Source organism: Balaenoptera borealis (genome assembly GCF_965194805.1).
Source record: "Balaenoptera borealis genome assembly, chromosome: 18".
Lineage (NCBI taxonomy): Eukaryota > Metazoa > Chordata > Mammalia > Artiodactyla > Balaenopteridae > Balaenoptera > Balaenoptera borealis.
The window spans coordinates 71,103,800-71,128,285 of record NC_138877.1 but is presented as its reverse complement, the minus strand read 5'-3'; the positions used below and the strand labels follow the sequence as shown (position 1 = coordinate 71,128,285).

Sequence of the window (24,486 nt, the reverse complement as noted above, 5' to 3'; positions counted from 1 at the left end):
GGAAAGGCTGGGAAACGTCCAGAGGGGCTCAGAAAGCTGTCATATTCCTGGGTACCAGCCACGCACATCGCGGGGCTGAATGCATCCTCAGGGAAGACCTGGGAAGGACCCAAGTGCTCACCCCTGGCTGACCCTGAGGCTCTGTGCTGCAGGTAGTACTTACAGAGATGCCAAACCCGGTTGTAAAACACGTTCTCTAATTAACATCCAGCCAGCAGCACGACCCTGGGGAGTCACCCTACCCCTTCTGAGCATCTCAATGCCCTGACTGGATTGAACCTGTGTATGTGCGAACCTGTATACGTGTAGGTGAAAGTATGTGTTTGTCAGAGAACATGCATGCGGTTGCTCATGGGTGGACTTTAGATTCTAGATGGCTCAGAAACTGTGCAAAATGTCTGCACGCATATTTGCAGCACTTTTTCATAAAGGGTCTAACGTCTTCATCAGATAAAGGAGTCAATTACTCAAAAAACAGTTACGAATGACTAAGACCAGATCTCTGGTAGGCCTTTTACAGTAGTAAATTCTAAGGGAAGATTTAAAAACCATACACACACAAACACATTTGCTATAAGACAGTAGAGGCCTTTTAATATTGTCTATGTGTGTTTATTTTACGGAGGAAGGATGAAAGAAGTATAGTAGCCAGAGAGATAAAAATAAAAAATTAAACCTACACAAAAGTTAATCACATAATAAAATTCGGAAATATATTCAAATAATTGCAAGCCTATAAGAAACATTATAAATTATTTCATGTTGAATTTTTTGTCTATGGATTTAATATATTATTCATTTCTGTTCTAACCCCAAATTTTATTTATGAAAAATTAAGACCAACTTTAAGAAGCTTCAATATTCACTTTTATTATTTATAAAAAAATTACGGTATGAGAGTGCATATGGTGTACTGCGATCTTGGGTTTGCACATTTATTCACGTGTTTACATTATTTCAACTTTAATATAAACATACCATAAATGTATCTTTACAATACCTGATACAGATTTAAGCTGTCTGGCACTTATACATGTATTATTAGCTCATTCTGATGCTCTGCACGTCAAGAAGGTGTTAGAAGTGATCGGCCTGAAATAACTCCAAGATGAAGACTGACTGAAGCAGTTATGCTCCAGCGTCCACCACGCATTTATTTGTGCCGGTTTTATTTTCTCCCCTTAATTGAATGTAAACGTTTGCCCAAAAAAAAAAAAAAAAAAAAAAAAAAAAAAAAAATCTGGAAATGAAGTTCTGTTACTTTTTAGTCTAATAAATAATTTTAGCTACGCTTAATGTAGCTTTTTTAAGGCCTTCATACAATTGAAAAAAATTAAAGTCGCGCATGTTAAAACCCTGTTCATTTATAAAATAAAAAATAGAATTTTATAGGTTTGCAGTTAAAAGTTACTGTTGAAAACCTCTCATGCATGTAACAGCTGCAACCCAACTGAAAGTCCTTGGTGCTGGCAGCCAGGGCACAGCCCGCTGCCAGCAATGTGAGGCATTAAGAACACACCATGATGTCAGAGGTCTAGATTTACATGTATTAAGCCACACACCAGCAAATTCTCTGATAAATACACATCATTTTAATAATCAGCATTTGATAGCAGATGAAAACATGCATTAGACTAAAAATGCCACAAATTTGTTTTTATATCCATTCACTATAAAACTTTCTTTTTTAAAATTTAAAGTCTTGGTTCCTATTTTAGAATACAGAGTAATCAGGAGGATACATGATGGGGAGCCAGTTTTCAGTAAAAGACGCACAATGGGTCCATCCAAGCAGCTTCATCAGCTATAATAAAACACACACAATTATTAAAGAACAAATGTTTCAAGCTCAGCATTTAGGGTAAATTCTGTATTAAATATTTAGTAATAATAAAGACGTAGCAGGTAGAACTTTCCTTCCATCAACTCACCCACCAACCTTCCTTCCTACCAACCAGCCTATTGTGGTGATTACCATCATCCCTGCCAACCCTCCTGCTTTCCCTCCCTTCTGTCCTCCTTTCTTCCTATCGACTTGACGTGACTTGCTCCTTTCCTTCCAACCACCCTAGTTTCCTTTCCCTCATTCTTTCTGAGTGCCTACGGTAGTCAAACACTGTTCTAGGCATTAGGAAAAATCACTGAACAAACTCACTTCCCACTTTCAGGAAACTTAAGTTCTATTCAGGAAAGCCAAAGAGAAAGTCAGCAAGCTAATGAACAGATAACAAATGAGTAAATAATAAGAAATGTATCAGGTATATAGTAAAAATAAAACTTGCTATAATACAGACTGGGAAGTGAGATGGTCAAGAAAGGGATCTCTGAGGAGGTGACACTTAAGCTGAAATCTGAATGACAAGAAGAAACCTACTCTGTGAAAATCTGGGGAAGAGCTCTCCACGCAGCTGGAAGAGCTGGGTCCTCGAGAGGGGAAGGGTGCGCGGTGTCAGCCAAGCAGAGAGGAGGCTGGGACGGCGGAAGCAGTGAGGACGCGGGAGTGCGATATGAGATGCAGCTCGAGAGGCCGCTGGCAGAGGCCGGACCACACGGGCCTTACAGGCCATGGGGAGGAGTTTGGATTTTACTCTAAGTGTGACGGAGCTTCACCAGGAGGGGTCTAAAGCCATCTTTTCCGGCTGCTGTGTGGAGAAGAGCCAGCAGGCAAGCAGAGTGGAGGGGAGACAAGTTACGAAACATCCCCTGATGTGAGCATCTGGGTGGATCGTGGGCTTCACAAATGTAAGAGCTCAGTTCATAGCCTACGTGATGAGAAGACATTAAGTTCCAGAAAGAGCTCTCTCAACCTCCTCAAAGATCTGAAGAAGTGAATTTGAAATGTCTTACAACTTGAACTGACAGAAAAGGTCTGAGAGTAAAGATAACCTATAGTTTACTCTAATTACCAGAAATTGCCCCAGGAACCTACAGGTGAGTTTTACATCCAAAGAATACCTTCAATATGAAGACCAGACCCTCGGCCGCCTTTGGCAGGACCAGCGTACCCCAACCTCCATATACCCTTTAAGCATAAACCAACTATACGTGTACAAAGACAAGGCGAGGCTGAAACAATTTCTGCAGAGTTCAGTAAGTTCTTACACTTGACATTTAATTTGTGCAGAGAGCTCAACCACAGAACTTCCCTGCATATAATACATGGTAAAATAAAAAATGGCCTATCATGTCAAATGAAGAATAAGATCAAACATAAACTCTAGAAGTTCAACCATTTTAGAACTGAGCCAACATGTACTTAAAAGAAATCATCTGTTTCCTTCATAAAGGAAACCTGTCTTCTAACTACACAAAATACGCAATGCATTTTGCCTATGTTGAAAACACTAAAAGCCAAAAATATAGGTTTTCTGGACAGGAGTGAAAAATGTTTTAAAAATTTAAACAGCTTACTGACTACCTTTCATGCATTTATTTTATAGTTCACGTTATGTTAATTAGACTAATAATTAGTCATGATAAAGTTGGTACTGTTTTATCACTACCGTAAGGCTTTCTATCTTGTCACTCTACAATACTGAAATGACACCCAACAGTGGCAATTTAAATATCACTTACTTGAATACAATTTTTCCAGTTTTCTTTTGTTGGTTTTTCTTCCACAAGTTTAGTTGCAAATTTAAGGCCTCTCCCATACATTTTATTTACGAAGGCATGCTTGTATGCAAATGTCAAAACCTACAACGTAAAACAAGATACAGCTTATCTACAAAATATTTACAATTTAAGGCATATTGCTTTAATAATGAAAGAACTGGACTTCCCTGGTGGCGCAGTGGTTAAGAATCCACCTGCCGATGCAGGCGACACCGGTTCGATCCCTGGTCCGGGAAGATCCCACATGCTGCGGAGCAACTAAGCCCGTGTGCCACAACCACTGAGCCTGCGTGCCACAACTACTGAAGCCCGCGTGCCTAGAGCCCGTGCTCCGCAACGAGAGAAGCCACCGCAATGAGAAGCCCGCGCACCGCAACGAAGAGTGGCCCCCGCTCGCCGCAACTAGAGAAAGCCCGCGCGCAGCAACAAAGACCCAACGCAGCCAAAAATAAATAAATAAATAAATAAAAATCCAAGAAAAAAAAATAAAGAAGAAAAATAATGAAAGAATTGAGGCTTTAACAGAGGTGTAGCTTTTCAAATGAACATGTTACATCAAGTAAATTTTAACAACTTTTTAAAACAACAATTAACATCTTTAAAAGAGCTGGGTATCCCACAGAACAGATAATTTATTTGGGGAAAGAAAGCTAGTATGATAAGTCACTAGCTGTTGGAAACCATACCAAAATACCTCTCTGCAAAAGAAAGCAGAGCTAACATAAGTGATTACAAAATTGCAAGTCAGAAGTACAAAACTACAGAGTCACTACGAATTCCTAAAATTGCAAAAGAGGATAAAAGTAAACAAATGAAGTGTCAGATTATATAAACATGTTCTTACTTTCAACTGCTTCCTTTTGTACAAGTTTTCTACCTTTAATTACTGCATCTGTCAAAAATACTCATAACCATTTGTTTATATCTTTAGTCTCCACTTTTAGAATGTGGAGCATGTCCTCAAAGAAAGGAATCCTGTCACACTTACCTGTGTTCTAGAGACAAGGAAAGGGCTCAACAACTGTTGCTACAGACACAGTAAACAGACAGGTGACATAATGCACGCCCCTAACGTAAGAGCGCTGTGGCAAGAATAGAATTCTTTACGACAGCTTTACTGTGATGCTCATCAAGTGTCTATCGACCTGATGCTGGGCCAGGCTCTTATTCACCTTTTTCCCAGCAGCGAGTGCAGTGTCTGGCACACAGCAGACACGAGATAACTTTGTTAGTAGTAACAGCAAGTATTGCTGACGCCCTTCCAGGTACGTGATACTCATTCATAAAAGCCCGCGGTACGCGGCCCCACAGCCCCACATGAGCATTCAGTCACCCGCCTACGGTCACACAGGTCAAAGTGGCAGCGGCAGAATCCAAGCTCCAAGAGCCTGATTTCAGATCCAAATTCTTAACCTCTGGTGCTGCTTCCTTCAGTTTCTGGAACATTACTGAGTTCCCTCTATAAAAGCACTACTGTACTGAGGTGGAAAAACCTGAAGCAGATAGGAAGAATTTTCTCCTACTTCAGGAGTCTTTACTACTGTTCACCATAGTTAATCTTGAAAACAAGCACCTGTCTACTAAAAAACCCCAATAGTTTGTGCTGGAAGAAGAATTCCACTGATTTCATTTCCTTTTTTCTTCCTTTATGTTCAGAAGAAAGGAAGACTGGCAAATACCTGTAGCTATATAATCTCTACTGTTAAGAATTATAGTAGAGAGCTAGAAGGCATTTTACATGTTTTTATAATCTAAACCCAAAAAGTTCATCAATGTTACTTTTTCTAAACTGGGCTTTAAAAACTGATCAGGTATAAATCAAGATGATAGTTATTTAGAAGTTACAAGAGTTTGGAGAGAAATAACAAATATCTAAACTAACCAGAATACCCCCATCTCCATCCCTGACAAATGCGCACAGGGACAGGTGCGGGAAGGTACGAAGACAGCTTTCAGATGCCCTTAATTTTAGCTGATACATAAATGGCTTAACCAAAAGCCCGCCACACACGTTCTCCAACTGTCTCCCAAGCTAGCGTGGTCCACCAGCCACTGTGCAGACAGATCAAACAATGGTCAAGTGCTTTCTAAGCCGGGAAGACCAGGGAGGCCTCGCTAAGCGCCTCGTCTTCTTCGGAGCCCAGCTCAGCCTCGTTCCATTTACCCTCGTCCTCTCCGGCCGGGCCCGCTGGGCACAAGGGATCTGGGATGCACCCCCAAGAACTGCAGCGAAACAAGAAGGAGAAAGGGTACCTTACTGTCGAAAAGATCAGTCCATTTTGTAGCTTCCCAGAAAGTTTCCGTCAGAGCATCCAGGGCGCTCTCTCCCTCCTCCTCTCGCCCTTCCAGGTCGCTCGAGGCGGCGCCGTCCTGCTCCTGGGCCTGGAGAAGGCGGTCGGCCAGGGCGCAGCCCTTCCTACACAGGGCGTCCACGAGCGTCGACTTCAGCTTGTCCATGTCACTGTGCGCCAAACCGACACATTCCACACGTCAGGAGAGCGGCTTCAAGAGCGCAGCCTCACCCGAAATTAGCCTCAGGCCTTCTCTGCCTAAGATTTACAACGCAGGAATGCGGTGCGGCCACGGAGAGACGTCTGCACTGCACGACACCTGAGCCACTGTGTTCCACACACAGACTAACTGAGTTAGGGTCGTGTAAGTGGCTGAAACAGCAGGCCCTGCGCCACACAGGGGAAAGACTGCTGGGTTCTCAACTCTGCCAGCTAAGAAACTCTTAGAACAGTATCTTTTAAGTGTTTCAACGTCTTATAAATGTCAGTCGTTACATACTTGTGTAGTCGTGAACTGTCACGCATACACAGAGCAAAGGAATACAAGGCTTACTCTAGCATTTTAACACATCAACTCATTTATACTCAAAATAATTCTATGAGCAAAAGACCCTCAGTTGCCTCTATTTTGCAAAAGAGGAAATCGAGACACACAGAGATCAGGCGATCTGTTCAAGGTCCCACAGTTAGGCAGCGGCAGATCCAGAACTCCGAGCTCTGCGGCCGGTCCTGGAACCCCTGCTCTTAATCGCCGGGGCCAACTGCCTTGCTCCAGGCAGGCAGCTTTGTTTCTGATGTGTTCCAAATGCCCAGAACAATGCCTGACGCGGAACAGACACCCAATAAATTGCTGCTGAATGAAACACGGCAACAGCCTACACTCCTGGGACAGTGCTGGCCCCTAGAATGCTTATTTGACGCATCCTGCCCAACTCCTGTCAGGTACGTCTAAAGACGAGGATTAAAAGTGCTGAGAAGATGACCAGGAGGCACTCAGATATGGGATGAACAAACTGTCTAACGGTAAGCATGATTTTGAAGGACCCAGAGTGAAACGTGCCACCGATGAAATCTGCTGGGACTATAAAATCAACAATTTGTACAAAAGACAATTAAAATGAGAAGAAGAAGAATTAAAAAAAAAAACCAAAACAACGCCAATAACCTGCTACAACCTAAGTTACCCACCTTAATACATTTGCAATGCAGATGAAATTACGCCTAAAAGATGCCCAAGAGTTTATGAGCAAAGAGTTTCAAAGTTTAAAAGAGCCAACTTTCACTCTCTTTCCTGGGAAGCGTTTCTGGGGACTTGAAGTGCTTGGTCACTGTGGACTTAGGAACGGAAGGATGGTCGGGCTTTCATTTACTGACTCCCTCCTCACCCCACCTCTTCGATGCCAGGCGGCGCCTGACATGTCTCGGCAGTACTTCACTCATGCTTTACAGCAGCCTCAGCGGTCAGCAGTCAAGTGCTTTCCCCACGTTGTGAGGGAGAACGGGGGCCGTGGAGCAGAACTGGGCAGGCAGGGCAGGTCTGGATATCCACTCACATACGGCATCCTGACCGACTGTCCTGGTCGCCCAGAGGAGGGCTGCAGGATGCAGAGCTTGGAGGGCGAGCTGGGGTGACAGGCGCGCTGGACTCGCCAGGCCTGGATTAAATCACCTTTGAGACCCCTTTCTATTTCCGCATTCTCTGATCCAATAACCTAAATTCCACATATCTGGAATGTTCTCTTCCTACCCTCTTCTAATTTTGAACTGACCTGCTCAGATTAAATACCTATTAATCCATGACGGTTTCCCTGCTCTCCTTCGCATGGGCTTTCACAGTTTAAAATACTTATTATGACCGTTAATCACATTCCATCTAGCAATTATCATCTTCTGTATTAGGCTGTATGTTTTCTAAGAGTAGGGAGTGTCTTGTTCATTTTTTTTACATCCCTCTCAGTGGTGCTACATACAGTGTTTGGTCTCTGAATCAAAGTTAGTTAGGGACTGATCAAGGTGGTAATAGCTACATTTTAGGAAGCAACTTCAATTAGATACTTTAGTGGCCTAAGTAAACCGCAGTTTAATTAAAACTTAGATCCCCTACAAAAAGTTAATATTTTTAAGATTACGAAATGGCCATCTTGCAATTTTTGACACGAGTGACTTAAGCGAAAGCAGCTGGAAATGAGAAATGCATGCCCCAAATAATCCTTTGGCTGTAACTGGCATTTCATAATGCACATAACTGGCATTTGTATGTAACTGGCATTTCATAAATGGTGGCTGCACCAGCCACTATTATTATTAACAACAATAAAATAGCAATGTTTCGAGAAGGTTCCTTTGGAAAGTGTGAAAGGGTGCTGACAATGGCCAAGAACCTATTTTGAACAAATTTTATTCCGCTTGAACACTGCTGCTTGTAAGATTCGTTGAGACCTATAATATCAGTATAAACGATGTAAGGCCAAGAGTTCTAGCAGTTTAAAATCAAGCGTTTTGTATGTATATAAAAAAAATTCTGACCGAAGCAGATGGAATCTTTAAGGGAAACTACCATATTTTCAGGCAGCCTGCACGGTTTCAGTTTATTAGTTACAACAAAGCTAAGAGGAGGAAACTTCCACCCTTGTAAGTTAAGGACCCCCAGGGCTGGAAATAAGCCAAAGCGACAGAGGGGAAACTGGTACTGGGGGTGTTATCAGGAGATGATGGTAAGAGCTCGTGGAAGGGTGAACGGGAAAGCCGCCAGACCGTCACACCAGCAAGTGGAAACCACACTCTCACAAGGATGGAGCCTTACAAATGCCTAAACCCAGCTACGTGTCTGCTGTACACATCACGTTAGAGTTTATTAAGGCTAAACTATAATTCCCCCACCCCTCTTCTCCTCAAGTAGTACTGTACTGTAAACCCAGTTTCATAAAACTGAAGTTGCCAGATAATGGTTTTAACCCAATTTTATTTCTTACCACTTTACTAATAAGCATTATAAACTAAATTTGGAGTCTGTCACGCTATTGGTCAATAAACACTTGAAAAATTAATTTTACAGGGCGCTCTGTGTTTCCTTCTCCATGTGTCCAGTTCACACATATCCCCCAAATGGCTGGACTGCTTGACCACTGTCACTCAAACCTCTCCACCATGACAGCACCTGATGGTGGAGGAAGCAAACGACTTTTCTTTTGCTTAATCTTAAACGACTAGAGAAAATTACTATAAGATATTTAAGGATGGAGTACCCCCAAATCGGTAACTCCAATGATAAGGATATAAAAAATACCAGAAGAGAAGGATATTTTCAATAATTAAAAAAAGTAACTAAGAAATGAGATGCAAGAAAGAGTATTTACTGGTTAGGTACTTTTTTATAATAGCTGCATCGGGCCTGGGGTCAGTCTTCATCGCAATGTAAACTGCTAGGGCCGTCTGATCTATGTGAGAGATAACAGCATTTGCAGCTTCGACAATTTCATTAAGTCTTTTCATTCGTTCCTGGGGAGGAAAAAAAGAAGAAATAAAAAACTGGATGTACCCATGAGTCTCCTGACGCATTTCACTTCTGTGGGTCACGCCTGTGAGAGTTAGGACTCCCGTGGTGCGGGACCAGGTAGGCTGTGCAGCCCAGGGGCTCCGCACTAGCTCCTGGTGTGACCTTTACGACGGTCAGCATCTCTAGAAAACCTGAGCTCAGACGGGAAAATACCTACCCTACGCTCCCCACTGGCGCTGAACAGAGTAATACGCAAGATACGAAGTTCACAGAAATCTAAACTGTTTTCTACAGAGGCAGCTCTTTCCTTGGGTAACTTAAAAGTTCAGAAACGTGATCAGCTATGTTACCCCAGTCCCACAGCACATGAAAACAGAAGTAAAAAAAGCACTAGTTGATGAGACAAATTCTAATTTATTACTGAAATCTCAGAAATGAGAGTAAACAGGAATAGAACCAACAGAGTCTCACTATGGGCACCGGGGTGTCCTGGTGTCCTCAGCAATCTGGCTCCTCACAGGGCCTTCGGGCTCACACTCAACCCTTGAGGACTCTTAACTGATTATGGCTACAAGCACTTTCTACAGCCAGGACTCCCAGTGAGAGCTGGTCCACTGAAGGCAGCTGGGAGCTACACGGCCAATTCTTAGAACTTAGAAACAAAGTTAGCCAAGTGAGTGCAGAGGAGCTCCGCTTTTGCGGCGGGTGCCTTAGACTTCCAGCAGGCCCACGACCACTGCCTTGTGCTCCCGGCTCTTCAGGTCAAGGTCAGAAAAGCCATCCTTAGGGTTTCCTAGCTACTCCTCCTCCCACTGACCAAACGTGAGTCCTGAGTCAGCTTAATGAAAATAGCTCAACAGAACATTCAATCTGAGGCGACACGTTTTCAGTCAGCAAGAAGAGAAGACAAAGACTGCCCCCTTATTCCAAAGGCAAACCTTATCTAATACTGCAAACAAAATAAGAGAATCATAGTAAAGTTGAACACGCCCAACCTTTTCAGCATCCAACTGATGGAGTCGTGCAACGTACAGAGGGAGATAATTAGGGTATGTTTCCTTCAATTCATTATAAATGTCACTAGAATCCAGCCTACGTATGCAAGAAAGAGAAACAGTCATTATTTCAGTTCTTTTAGAAAGAAAATAATTTGTCTTTCATATTACTTAACATTGTTTTGAAGTTCCAGTCAATAACCTAAGGTATCAATCTGAAATATAATTACTGACAAAGATTGTATTTATTTGCAGGCAGTATAAATATGCTTACCGAGAAAACCAAAAAAAACAAAAAAAAATGGAAATTATTTCATTTATGAGTTTAATAAGATGGTCAGATGAAAGTAAGCATCAACAGCTTTCCATCGTACCAGCTATAAGTAGATTTATCAACAGGAGGGAAAAAAAAATTCAAAAACAGTTAAGAAAGATTAAAAGATCTAGAAATGCCTAAGGTCTACAAAGAAGGAAAATTTCCACTGTTTTGGAAGAATCTGAAGTCCTGAATGAACAAAGAGACAGAAGTTCCACGTTCCCAGCTGGGGAAGCTGAATAAACTACGTCTGTTCTTACTGACTACTCGGCGGGAGGGGCGGCGGGAGGGGCAGCGGCCGTGGTTCGCCCCGCCTGGCGGGACACCACGGCTCCCAGTAGGGGCGGGGCCACCGGGCCTGCGTTCTCAGCAGGGCCCACCTGGCAGACCCTCTGCGCCACGAGCAGGGGCTGAGCAGGAGAGAGCCCCCGCCTCCCAACGCAATTCACCCAGGACTTGGCCTCAGCAGCAGGCCGCGGGGCTGGGGTGCCGGCCGACACGTGCCGACCCCCTGCTCCTCCCGGCAGGAGAGTCCTCCAAGCCAAGGGGACAGGAAGCCTGCGGTCCTGGCTGCAGCCAGTCTGGAGGAGGCTCCGTGTCACTGAGCTGAGAGCGGGAGGAGAGTGACCTTGGCTCACATACCAGAGTCTCACTTTTCTTACTGAACTTTTGTAGATATTCTTAAATAGGTGTTTCTCCGTTTGCTGTCTGTCCTTAGGATCAATTCCAGAGGTTTAAAAAGGTTGTTTTAAATTTGCTCGTAATCAAATAGTAACTGGAAAACCAGGACACAGTATCACTCACCTGCTACATGTATAAATACAGAGACAGCTAATAATAACAGGACAATGATTATCTTTGGAAAGGGGGCAAAAAGTGATTTATTTTCTCTTTTGTACCTTCCAATAAAATTCTCTTCCAAGAGCAGGTCAGAGTAAGGATTAAAATTTTAAAAATTCTTATCACAAAAGGGAATTAAAGACTAAATATAATTACAAGAAAATTGAAGAGCACTTGCAGGCGTATCCACTGTTAACATTTCTGAATATATAGCCTTTGCATACACACACCATATTGTAGTAACTGGGAAAACAGAAGTAAACGCTTAGAGGATTAAAATTCATTTAAAACTTACTTTGTCATCCACTGAATTTTAAGATCTCGTAATGCTTCAGTAAACTCTTCTTTTAAATCTTTCTCTTTTTCTGAATCTTTTTCTTTGTCTTTGCTGCCATTCTTAGTCTTTGTTGGTGGAGATATTAAGTAGTAATGAACAGGGATTACATCCTGTGAAAAATGAACGTGGAGAGAGTCTTAGATTAACATGCTTAATTTTCCTTATTTAAAAATCTTCAATAGCCGAACAGCACGTAACATCGGCTGCACTTGAGCGGTACTACACTGTATTTCAGATTCTAAGGGCCAAAAATACATCTAAAGTTCCAATCTGAGATCAAAGTAATTTTCTCCCAAACTTTAAAGCTCATGCTTCTAATAACTCCTTTAAAACAAGGAAATAAGAACAAACTTTTCTCCATTTAAGTGTTATTTGGTATTCTTAGTTTTACTTGACAGACTGACTACAAAAACGTACTGAGCTTTCACATTTTACATCTGAGAAGAGAAAATAATTAAATTTTAAAGAAAGAAAGAAAAGATCCGCTTTTCTAATTAAATTTAAAGAGAAATTTCTTTCTTTATTCAATCCACAGGATTTACTGAGCTCCCGCGGTGTGCAAGGGTAATAGCTCCGAAGAGGTGAGGGACAAAGCAGACAAGGGCCTTTCACCCTCTGGGAAGACAGCCAACAAACATGTAGGTAAATAAACAACTTCAGGAACGACACGTGATACGAAGACGACAGAACAGAGTAAGGGGACAGAGCGTGACGGGTGGGTAAGGGGGGACCCGCGCAGACAAAGTGGTCATTGAGACACTCTGCGGAGCCGATGTCCGACCTAACGGAGCCTCAGTGACCTAAAGGAATAAACCGCAGTGAACCTGAATAACCAAAATGCGGAGAGGAGGAGGCGTGCGGGGACAAGACGAGCACCTGCAGAAACCTGAGGGGGGCGCAGCAAGCGCAAGGTGGGGTTCTGAGAAAGGGCAGCGGCCGCAGTAAACAAGCAGGGAGGACAGAGTATGGGTAAAAAAACACAGGTTTTATTCTAGGTGCCACAGGAAGAGCTGTATGCAAGGCAGTGACACGATTAAGGATCTTTGCTTTTTGTTTAATAACTCTGGATCCTGTATGGATTAAACACTTTGGGGTTTTTTTGGTTTTTGTTTTTTAATAACTCTTGATACTACGTGGAGAATGGATGACAGAGGCCAAAGTGGAAAAAGAGAAAGCAAGTTGGGACACAGACCCAGGTGTCCCTACACTGACTGGAACTAAAGGACAGGCTATAGAAAAGGAAGCAATAAATGGACATGAGATGTCCCGGGAAGGCAGGACCGATGGTGGTTGCTGGTGGTATTTAAGAGGAGGGGCTGAATGAGACCAGCAGGGGTGAGGAAGGGGGAAAAGAGCAAGCCCAGGAGTGGTCCAAAGCTTTCCACTGCGGAGGGAGAGCCTGAGGTCACGGCAGCCCCAGGGAAAAGCCAGCATGAAGATCGAGCGTGGCCGGCTAGTGACAGCTTGCTGAAAGGCGGCGTCAGGTGGGAGAAGTAACTGTCAAACCTGACAGCACAGCGGCCGCTGATCACCGACAGAGCAAGGGCGGCAGGGGAGGCTGGCGGGGGGCAGGGGCGGAGAGTAAAGGCCGAGTGAGAGGGCGATGAGAAGTAAACAGGTATGGGTGGTCCTTTTGAGAAGTTTTGCTTTGAAGAGAGCATGTGTAACTACACCTATTTGTGTCTATTTTATTAGCAAGTGAGTCTTGTGAAAAGTAATGCAGGATCTGGGAAATGAAATCACCCGTTATAGTTGCTAGATCCGTTTCTGGCACAGTAACTAGGTGTCCCTAATTAAATCATTATTTATTAAGACAATTTCTAAAACTCTATCTTTAGGTTTATATTAAAAACGCTGCTAAACTTAAAATCTTGTATTTGTTTTAATTAACAAAGTTTCTAAAATTGGAACAAATTACACTATCAAAATTGTTAAGGCCCTCATCACATAATTTCAGAAAAAACTCTGCACAGGTTGAGTCACAAACTAGTACTGGCCCCATCTTCCCTGAGGTGTAAATACTACATAAATATGTCCATTTTAACAATTTTCACAATTAAACTTTATTTGGGGATATAACAGTAAATCTAAGGAGCTACTGTTGTCGTAGCTCTAATAAAATAATAACCACCATTTCAGTACAAGCCATTTAAAGCGCAGAAAACCACTGATGGAGGAGAACCGCAGAAAGCCTTTGTTAGCCGTTTGAGCACCACTCTCCCCTGAGGTCAGGCAGCGAGTCTGCAAGCGCAGGTCTTCAGTGAAGTGTGAGCCTGGGAAGGGGAATCAGCCCTCCCGTGGGCAGCCTCCTTGCGGTCCCTGCCACCCATCCTGCGCTCCTTCTCGAGGTTTACTCTGCTGGGGGGACACTGCCCTGAGCTTAAGCCGAGTTAAAAGGGTCTGCAACACTGAGTGGGTAACTGACCACCAAGTTCTCAGGGTAACAGCCCACTTCAGCGTCCTCTGTTTAGCAGAGACAACGCACCTAAGCATTAAAGGTGTAAGTGGCCTCCAACATTTACTCTGTTAACAGGGCCCCACTTCCTTTGCAGTCAGGCTCCTGTGCCGCCCAGTGTGCTGGAACGTGCCTGCACCTGCGTTCACTGCGTGCACCCCCCTGCTGTCCCCTCCTCCTCGCCTGAGCAGGGAGAGGGACACACTTCAGGAGGCCAGGTCTCTCTGTTGTGAGGCAATTCTTCCTCTGAGGCTCAGAGGTTAAGGCATTTGCTGAGATGTTTTAGTAAAGAGAGAAAACAGAATTGAATTGAAAGTGAACAATCCATTAAACTTAATCGATGGTCAACAATGAACTCTAACAAAGATCTGCAAATAGAGAGAAACCAGATATAACAGCAACCATAAACTATCCCTAAAAATGCAAAAGATACTGGGAGAGTTAATGATGAATGGCCTTGGGGTGGGGGTGGGGGGACCAAGATTTTGTAATCGGCACTTTACATAGTAAATCTGTACCAAATTAGTAATCATAAAGGCTGGTGTTATCCTATAAAATATTTCAGGACAAGAGCTGCTTCTTGTTACTAAATATTATGGACACGGTAGTTTTAGTCCCCGACCAAAAGAGACATGAAGTTATTTTTCATTTATTTTATCATGGTCATCTGTTCTTTTTGTCAGTAAGTACTTTTACAACTCAACTTCTCAAGGGCTTAGCATAGGGTCCATTTAACAGAAATGATTGTGTACCATTAAATCATAAGAAATCTTGATTATGATTTAAAAAGACAGTCAAAGAAGACTCTTCAGAGCAGAAATACTACAATATAAGCTCTCTATAGCAGACACTTAACAGTAAGCATATTTTTTAAGAAAAAAATTACTCCATTATTACAAAGTATTTCAACAGTGTTTGAACTGAATGATATTTAGAAAATCAAATCTATCTGCCAAACCAATAACTATTTAACATACCACCATTTAAATTTCGGTTCAAAACATAATACCCTTAGCTCTTACATGATTAAAAACTATAAATTCAAAATTTTAATATCTTTACACAAACTAAAATAGCTATTTAAAAAATTAATGTCATATCTGAGTGCTATTTATGTTAAAAATAACTATATTCTTTCATATTACAATGAACTTAAAAAAGGGTAACATACATTTTCAACTCAAAAGTCACTGAAACCCAGAGGACAAATCCATTGAGGATTATGTGTACAAAGTTGGTATTTTGTTCAGGCAATAAATTATATATTTTGTAATGTGACTATAAAACTATATAAAATAACGATTATTTTTAAAACAAGAGCTTCACGTGCACTCGCACTGAAGATGGGGAGAAACGGGAGGAAGTGACTCCAGCTGCCCAGCTCTAGAAGCTTCACTAACCGTCAATTAACAATAACGTTCCTGTTCATTTGATAGTTTCCCATCTCAAATAATCTAATACAAACCAAAGGCACCAAAACTCCACAAGATCCACCAAACAACACAATAGAAAGAAAAACCCCAGCTCTGCCTTCGGGACGTGCACCTTCTTTTTAGTAGGCTCTGAGAATGCCTGCTCCTCATTCTCTGAAGCAGTGGCTTTGAGGCTATTTTCAAAATGAATCAAAGATAATTTGTGCATAAAATGAAATTACAGTTTTATGAGTCTGATGAACGGACATTTTCTGTTTTTATTCTGTTTTTGTTTTAATGCTGGTTAAGTTCCATTAAATGAATTTACATGGCCTTCAAATGGGTAAAGACGCTCAGTTGAGAAATACGGTCTACAGAGAAGCCGATATTCCTTTACCTGGGAAGATAACCCCCAGTGGTGTATTTTGTTTGCACAAAGTCTTTACCACTACATAATCATATAGAATTTTAGAGGTCATTTTAATAAAGACATTTTATCTATTATAAAATGGTGGTCCCCAGTTTCACATCACTATGAATTAAGAAACACTGAATTATCTTTTGTTTCTTCTTAAAACACTAATTCTTGCCCTGCAGTGCTCCCTGCACGCAGGAGAGAAGTCCCTACGATGACGAATGATGTCAGCAGGTCAACAGGCAGGTTTACTTTATAGTTTCAAACTTGTGCTTTCTGTTAAAACAGCACCTCTGCCGGAGAGCTCATCAAATATGTATCCCTTTCTCTAAACTAGACCTGAAGGACCATTTTTCAAATTAAATTTGGCTCCAGCAGTCAATCAGAGATTGTCAGGTAAGCTGCAGAGAAGCTGCTCGGATCACCTACTAGTTACGGTCTTACAAGCTGCTCCTGCTCTCAGTGTAAGTTTTTTTTTTTTTTTTAAGATTTAATTCTTTTTAATTATTTATTTATTTATTTATTTATTTATGGCTGTGTTGGGTCTTCGTTTCTGTGCGAGGGCTTTCTCTAGTTATGGCAAGCGGGGGCCACTCTTCATCGCAGTGCGCGGGCCTCTCACTATCGCGGCCTCTCTTGTTGCGGAGCACAGCCTCCAGACGTGCAGGCTCAGTTATTGTGGCTCACGGGCCCAGTTGCTCCGTGGAATGTGGGATCTTCCCAGACCAGGGCTCGAACCCGTGTGCCCTGCATTGGCAGGCAGATTCTCAACCACTGCGCCACCAGGGAAGCCCTCAGTGTAAGTTTTAATGTGGGGCCAGCAGTCCTCATTTCTGTTTCTGCTCCGCCCACTGCCCTTTCCGTCTCTGCCTTTCCAGGACGCAGAAGATGCAAGAGCAGGAAAAAAAACTTCACTTTAAACATTTTAATAACATTTTATTAATCAAATCATCCAATTTAAGAATGACTTTAGACTTCAAAAATAATTGTTCTGTCATATATAGCTAAAAAAAATCATTCACCTTTCTATAGGATTTTAGATATGCCAAAGTTCAAATATTATTACTTGGTCATACCTGCAGTAAGAAATGAATAGCATTAACATGTTCTCTATACACATATAAACCAGGGGTCTTCAAGCAATTTATGGTAGGAAAAAAAACTTTAAGAAAGCAGTTTGTCAACACCGCGCTATACTGCAGAACTTAAAGAAAGGAAACTAAGGGAGAGATTTTTTTTAAAAAAAGATAATAGTGACAGAAAAAGAAGTTTAACTAATATGCAAATAAGGCTTTAAGACATCTTTTTAAAGAACTGACAATCAGTACCTTTTTAAATTTTCCTTGTCGTTTTGCTGCAGACTGCCCCTGGGAGTTAGAACGACATTCTGTAAGAAAACATGCGTAATCTACACAGGATGGAGATACCACCTCTGTCTATTTTTCTGCCAGTTTCCGTCCCACCTGTATGCGTCACAGTACTTAGAAGGGTCAGGTCTGTCATCAAAATGGCAGGCTTTTAAAGAAAGCAATACTGCCACTTTCATTTTTTTTTTTTTTAATAAAAATGGCACTCAAATGTGTTCTTCCTAAGGGTCAATGTTTTTCAGCTTTTTATTTCAAAAGTTTGTAGAGCAAAATTCATTAGTTACCCAAACAGTTTTGAAAACATTAAATTTAGGTGACGGTCCGCAGAGTCAGACGTTCAAGGCTGTGACAACAATCACACATGCCCATGCACTAGAAACAGCATCGTTCGAGGTAACTGGGAATGTCAGAGAGGAGCAAGAGGGACAGTTACCTTCCCAGCTGCCAGAACCGCAAGGAATGCGCCACGACTGAGATCCGGTGAAATAAACAATGTGCTGGGAATTATAATTAACTCTACAGCTTTAGGTTTTCTCAAGAAAATCTACCCTGGTAAGTAATAACTATAGTCAATCCCACCTGTTTATAATTTAATTTCACAACGGCCTCTTAAAGAATGCAGCCAGGAAGCAGTAACTATCTCTGAATTGCTGAAAGCATACTTCTAATAACAGTGCTCTTCTGCTCTCTTACTCATCACAGGCAGTGGACACTTCAGAAGTTATCTGCATGAGAAGCCTCACTGTCGAAGCCCCACAGCAGAGGCAGCAATATTTCCCATAGCGGAAAATGAAACCTACTTAAAAAGACCTAGACCAGGAATTCTTAAATCAGTGCACCTATGAATTCCAGTAACTACTGATTCACTTCACATTCTACTAAGGCTATATTATACTGAAGTACTTATAATTTATACTAAAGTACATATAAGTAAATAGTACGGACTGAAATGAGACTCAAGAAATGTCAGGGCAAACGACTTGTTCTAAGCACAAAGTCCTACGTGATGACGCTCCTATGACAGCGAATAAACCATCTTTGGTTCAACAGCGGTAAGACATGAGAATTCTTGTGAAGAGGTTTGAGCTCTATTCATTTTGATAACAGCACTTATAAATTCCAGAATTAGGTGGCAGACTTACTTTGTAAAAACTAATGCTAAAGAGAAATGCAGAACTATAAGAATGACAACTTTTACTGGCATTGAGCTAAAATGACATTATGACAGAGGGTGATAGATTTATATAAACACTATTCTCACAATAAATTTGTAATGAAAACAGATGGGAAAACTAAAACAGGTACTATCAAACCATAACAATTATCTCTAAAATATAACAACCAGAAACATGTTTTTAACAAAAAGCACAATTTTGAAACTATAAACCTTAACGCCAAAAGAAATAACTACCTTGTAGTTAACTACATAACTACACAAAATTCCAATAAGAGAAAGATCTGTACAAGGGAAAAATACTGTTTATTAGTAGTAATTGTCCTGACTGGTTTTTAGAAGTCACCCAAGAAGATCTGATTTATTCCTATATCCACAATATTATGTTAGTTAAAACTCTATAAATTCTCTAATTTTAAAAACATCCCATTCACTTAAGCCAAGTTTGATCTGGACCTACATATTTCACAGGAAGTTCAAGTATATTAGCTGTGCAAGGCAGAACAGGTTCAAGGCCCAAGTACTTAGGCTTGGGAAAAAGAATACTAAATATATAAAAATACAACCAAATATTAATTGACCTTTACTAGCAACTTGGGGAAAAAAAACTATTAAATTTCTTTTTCCAGAGAGATCTTCTCTTTTACTCATTCTGAAATGTAGAATTAATTTCCATTTTTAAGGAAATGGAAATTTTGGAACAGGCACTTTTCAGTGTAAAAAAAAAAAAAACCTAATACTTACAGCTTTCTTTCCGAGTTCGGTCTTTGACAACGTTAAGGATCCTGCAAGGTAGCATCCAGGTCCTGCCCCTTTAGGTATTCTAATAAGAAGATTCAAAAGAGGGGAAAAGGAACAAAAAAGAAAGTTTGACAATGAGAATTAGGGGGAAAAACATCAAAACAATTGCATTCTGAAATAATTTCCGTAGCTAAGATTTCAAAAACCAAAGGGAGAAATAACCTTAGTCTAAAATGGCAAATGACAACACAGCGTAAGTGTAGCCTAATATTATAAACCAGCATTTAAGGACTACAGAGTATAAGATGGAGAGTGAGTGTTAAGCAATGTTATCACTTACTTGTCATCAGGTAAGGAAGTAACAAAGAATGGCTGGTTATATTTGGGTGGTAATGTCAAGTTACTTGATTTCTTCTTTCCTAGAAGTGCAAGACTATGATTTTCATGAATATCTAAGCTCAAGGTATTAGACAACCTATGAGAAACAATAAATGGAAGATCTTTAAGACGTTCCAAATCACTGATTTGCTCATGACGAATCTGTAGTCGAATTGTATAATCTCCTTTCTCCAGTTTCAAAGAATACTATAAAAGAAAAACAACATTTGGGAAAAGTAAGGTTTAGCCACATGAACGAAAATTACAGTAAGAGGATAAACAGTAAGAATTACCACTTACAGAGTGCTTACAGTATGTGAGGTACAGTGCAAGTTATGACACACACATGACACGCACACAACGTCCCGACTGGACGTCAAGTGAGCTGGCCAAGGTCACGTCCAGAGCAGAGGATAAGGGAGCTGAAGGCAGCCAAGCCCTCAGCCCTCAGCCCTCCCACAACAACAGGCCACTCCTAGGCGCCCAGCTGAATCAGCATCCGCTCAAGACTGGAAAAGGCTACGACTTTCTAGTTCCTGGGTCTTCACAGGCACGGATAAAACGACACCAAGAATGAGCAAAACTGAGGTGCTGTGTAATATCTCAGACAGACACACACACGGGTCTGGATACACATGACTGGTAACCTTTAGATCATAACCACCATGCCACGCCCGTTTACTGCAGACGGGAACGACAGGGAGCCAGTGGAGACACAGGAGTACAGATCTACCACGCTCCACCCAGGCAACCTGCTCAAGAGGACGGAACGCTGCATTCTGCAGCTGCAGTTTCTTCTGAGATTTTAAAAGCAACCAAAGGAATGGCTGCAATAACCCAGTCTGTACTGAGGAGACGTGCCAGGGCCTGGCTTTGAGGAGAAAAAGGAAACCATTCCTTGAATGACTAACTGAAAACCCTGCGTAAATTATTTTTATTATTTAGCATAAAATTATAAAGGTTACAGGAAATAGCTCATTTCTCTGTCACAGTCTTTCAATCAGGGATAAGATTTCTATAAATTATACGATTAAAAGATTATTTTCCCTTCCAAATGACAGTGCCAGGCACAGGGCTTGGCATATAGTGAGTGCTCACTACACAGCTGACCAAGAAGAAACATATTTCAAAGTTCTAATAAACTGAAGACACTTGGCACTGTCGTTGTGCTCTGGATCCAGTTCAGACCTGGGATCACTTCAAGGGGCTCACATATCCCGGATGATGTGCTTTCACCGTTCAGATAGGGGCAAGCACTGGGTAGGAAGGAGAAATACTAAAAATAAAAAGCTCTGCTGGCCAGCGTCTGCGAGCATCCCCCTGGCCCTCCTTTACCCCGAAGCCGGAATCAGCCCAACCGTGGGGCTGAAAAGCTGTCACGGTCTGTCCTGCAACAGACAGCTGAGCTGCTAGCCGTGTGTCCAAGTACTAAACGCACAACCACACTGGTGTTTAAAAAGCAGGCACGTTACCAGAGCGAGAATCCGGGCTTCATCAGCTCAAGAAACAGCTCCTGTTAATTCTAAAAATCATACCTGATGAGGGTAAGCATCGCCGGAACCCATCTGTCTTTTGTTCTGGTCAAATATAATCCACAGCTGGCTGTCAAATTCTGATTCATACAACAATTCACAAAGCAGGGGGCAGCTTGGAGTCACTTCCCCACTCTTGGGCTGTGGGGGGGTGGGGGGGGGGAAGAATGATTATTTGATGTGGTTTATATGATTTCTAATGTAGATCTGTAATATTGCTATTGATCAGACTTTTACATTAAAAGTATTAAAAATATTTTCTTGCAGTAACCAATTTCAAAAATGCAGAACACATCCAGGATTTCGCGACTAATAAAAGGTACTTCTCTTTTACAAGGTTTAAAAAACACAAACCTAGCTAATTGTATTCATTACTAAAGCAATACCTATTCTTCAGGACCCCTAATTAACTGGTTTTTTAATAAAACTAAAAATTTCTTTATGAAGTTGAAACGAGACAATCCACTGAAATCAATCATCTCCCCAACAGTAATTCATACTATGCTTCAATAAGAGTTTTACTAAAATCTTACTGATCCGCCATAAACTTCGATCTGATTTTTATGCCCATCTCAGCTACCTTTACCACCCATTCAACCTAGGAGCTATTCTGATGTCTCACTGTGCCAACACCTGCTTCACAGAGAGCAATCAGGCCTGGTTCCATAATCAAAAGGCATCTGGCTTTGACAAGACATCAAACCAGTGGACAGCTATCACAGAACAGGCAGGTGTCAGTGATTACAAAAACTAAGGCTCAAAGGCCAGGTCACCACTAAATTAGAATCTGTGACTTCAGATCTGAATGGTACTTAGATCGTTCTATATCATAATTTCCCAAAGAATAATTCTAAATTAACCAGGGTTAATTACTTGTTTCTATTTCATATATATGTATGTCTCACACACACACACACACACACACTGAATACACTGTCCTTCCATTTTTGATTTTATGATTCATAGAACACAAGAGTTCTCTGTAAGGGTATACTTGGTTACACAAACACTTACTTGATGAAAGTTGTAAGTCAGGATCATCTCATAAAGTTGACGATTATTTGGCAAAACGTCCCTTGATCCTAAAGGTTTTGTTTTTGCACTCAGTGGGCTGTAATCAGACAATTGCATAAGAGTTCATTTAAATGAGAGAAAACTATAATCAGCAAAATCTATATCATATATCACAATAAATGACAAATGAGCATTCCTAGACGCTGTCCTTTTCCGTGTATTTTGTAATATTTTAATCATTAACTTATATAATTCTTTATTGACTGAACCACAGCAATACACAGTTAAATTTTGCAGTATTACAAAGGTAATCTTCTCATGATAAAAACATTTTCAACCATCAACTGACAGTCTCAACAGAATCAGATCCCAGGACTAGGTGACAACCCCTCACAGTGCTGAAGGACAGGGTTTGACCGCAGACAGCCCTGCCCTCGTCACGGGATGGGTCCTGCCAGGTGCCACAGCAAGGGCTCTAGGCACGTGTTACTTCAAGCCACAAGCTGCTGCTGCGGCTGCCTCTGAGAGACCCGCCGGGTTCCCTGGGCTGGAAAGTCATGAACTGAATTTTCACGTCCAGCGCTCACATGATTAAAAATGAAAGAGACCCTTTCCAAAGAGTGAAGAGACGCCCATCCCCCCACCCCCGTCACACTGATACCCAACATTTGCAGCCCTAAAACATTGAAGATACCGCAGTGTTTGGACCCAGCTCTTCAAAGTTATGCAGGGAGCCAGATCTTCATATTTCAAGGAGGACTGAACATCAAAACGGTTGATTCCTTCTGATGCGTGCTACAAAGGATATTTATCAAATTAGTTTCTCAAACTTTACTGAAAACAAACTGCATTTTTAAACAATACTTGGACCTAAATGTGTCAAACACAAAGTTTATAAGCACCCATGAACAAAGACTATTGTTATTTCCAGAACCATAGGTAATCTCCCCATTAAAATGTAAACCCAACCATTGAAATTATTTCACAATAACACAAATAACTGACATTAAAAATGATGGAAATGTGGAACTTACAATGTTTAACTGAGGAGCAGTACATACTATCCCATGAAAAGAAACGGTATAATCAATATTGACGTCGCTAAGACTTGCCCACCAACGAGCAATGCAAAACTCAATTGCCTTCCCACCCTGCAAGGAAAAATGAAGTTAAATTACCAATGCGTAAGTCACAAAACATAAATAGGTGCTTCAAAGCAGTTCTATGCTTTCAAACTTTTCCTATTCGTACAGCAGGAAAATTCACAGAACCTTATCATTAGCTATGCTTGAAGTTACACAAATCACAGTTGCTGAGACAGAGTGCAGGTATTTAAATACACAGTTATTTACTCATAATCCTAAACTGCTTGTCGTAAGAGGTCTGAGGTAGCTTCTGAAGTACATGTAATAAAATAACGGTGAAAACAAACTGGAATAAAAACTTGGGACCAAAGGAAAAATAATTAAGACCAATGACAAGAGAAGGGGTATGACAGCTTTGTGAGGCATATTCAATAGCCACAGCTGAGTTCTGGGCTCAAGAGCTGCCTGGCAACCAAAGTCAAATGAAATTATGGTCACTCATATCTTTCTTCCTATTAAAAAAATTAAAAACAAAAGCTGTTCTTTGAACACTGAGTTTTAAATTAAGTTTTCTAGTAATCAGTGCATTAGAAAGTTTAAAGTGAACCATATTACTCTATAACACATACAAGGACACAAGTCAAAGTTATCAGAAACATAAGAGATACAGGAAAGATGAGGCAGCCATCTGAAAACACTAAGTAGCAAGTTCAAGAAAGACCATCAGTGCATTCACCTTCTAGAAGGAAGGACTGGGCACCATCTCTAACACTACAGACAAGCCTGGAGAGCTGCCACACTTGAAGTAATTTGTAGGAAGGAGTAGCAGTTTCACCTACACAGCAAATTAACCTCATGGATTCTTAACAACAGGGCATTAATAAAATAACTAAAATAAGTAGAAAACACGGAGAAAAGTCTTAAACATGGATATAATCTACTGTACGATGAGGAGACAAATCTCAACCAGCGTCCACTTTGTGATGCGTCAGCATCTAGCAGACCAGCACTTTCCTAAGAGAT

General features: G+C 41.3%; 1 protein-coding gene across 7 annotated transcripts in view; it reads right to left on the bottom strand.

Annotated features, from left to right (window-relative positions):
• Positions 1-844: 844 nt before the first annotated feature.
• Positions 845-24,486, bottom strand: part of TPP2 (tripeptidyl peptidase 2) — a 67,939-nt gene continuing 44,297 nt past the window's right edge. For 2 of the 7 annotated variants that reach the window (XM_082366075.1, XM_082366077.1), the window contains 13 exons: positions 23,413-23,529; positions 23,073-23,173; positions 22,379-22,475; positions 21,368-21,505; positions 19,795-20,039; positions 19,458-19,536; positions 17,501-17,539; positions 11,849-12,000; positions 10,398-10,494; positions 9,274-9,404; positions 5,869-6,076; positions 3,577-3,696; positions 845-1,804 (listed from right to left, as the gene is read on the bottom strand). In XM_082366075.1, coding sequence (XP_082222201.1) covers positions 1,715-1,804; positions 3,577-3,696; positions 5,869-6,076; positions 9,274-9,404; positions 10,398-10,494; positions 11,849-12,000; positions 17,501-17,539; positions 19,458-19,536; positions 19,795-20,039; positions 21,368-21,505; positions 22,379-22,475; positions 23,073-23,173; positions 23,413-23,529 — 1,614 coding nt within the window. In that variant the 3' untranslated portion in view covers positions 845-1,714. Of the gene's footprint in view, positions 1,805-3,576; positions 3,697-5,868; positions 6,077-9,262; positions 9,405-10,397; positions 10,495-11,848; positions 12,001-17,500; positions 17,540-19,457; positions 19,537-19,794; positions 20,040-21,367; positions 21,506-22,378; positions 22,476-23,072; positions 23,174-23,412; positions 23,530-24,486 lie in introns of those variants that run through there. The other 5 variants (XM_082366076.1, XM_082366078.1, XR_014237201.1 and 2 more) reach the window with 4 other exon arrangements.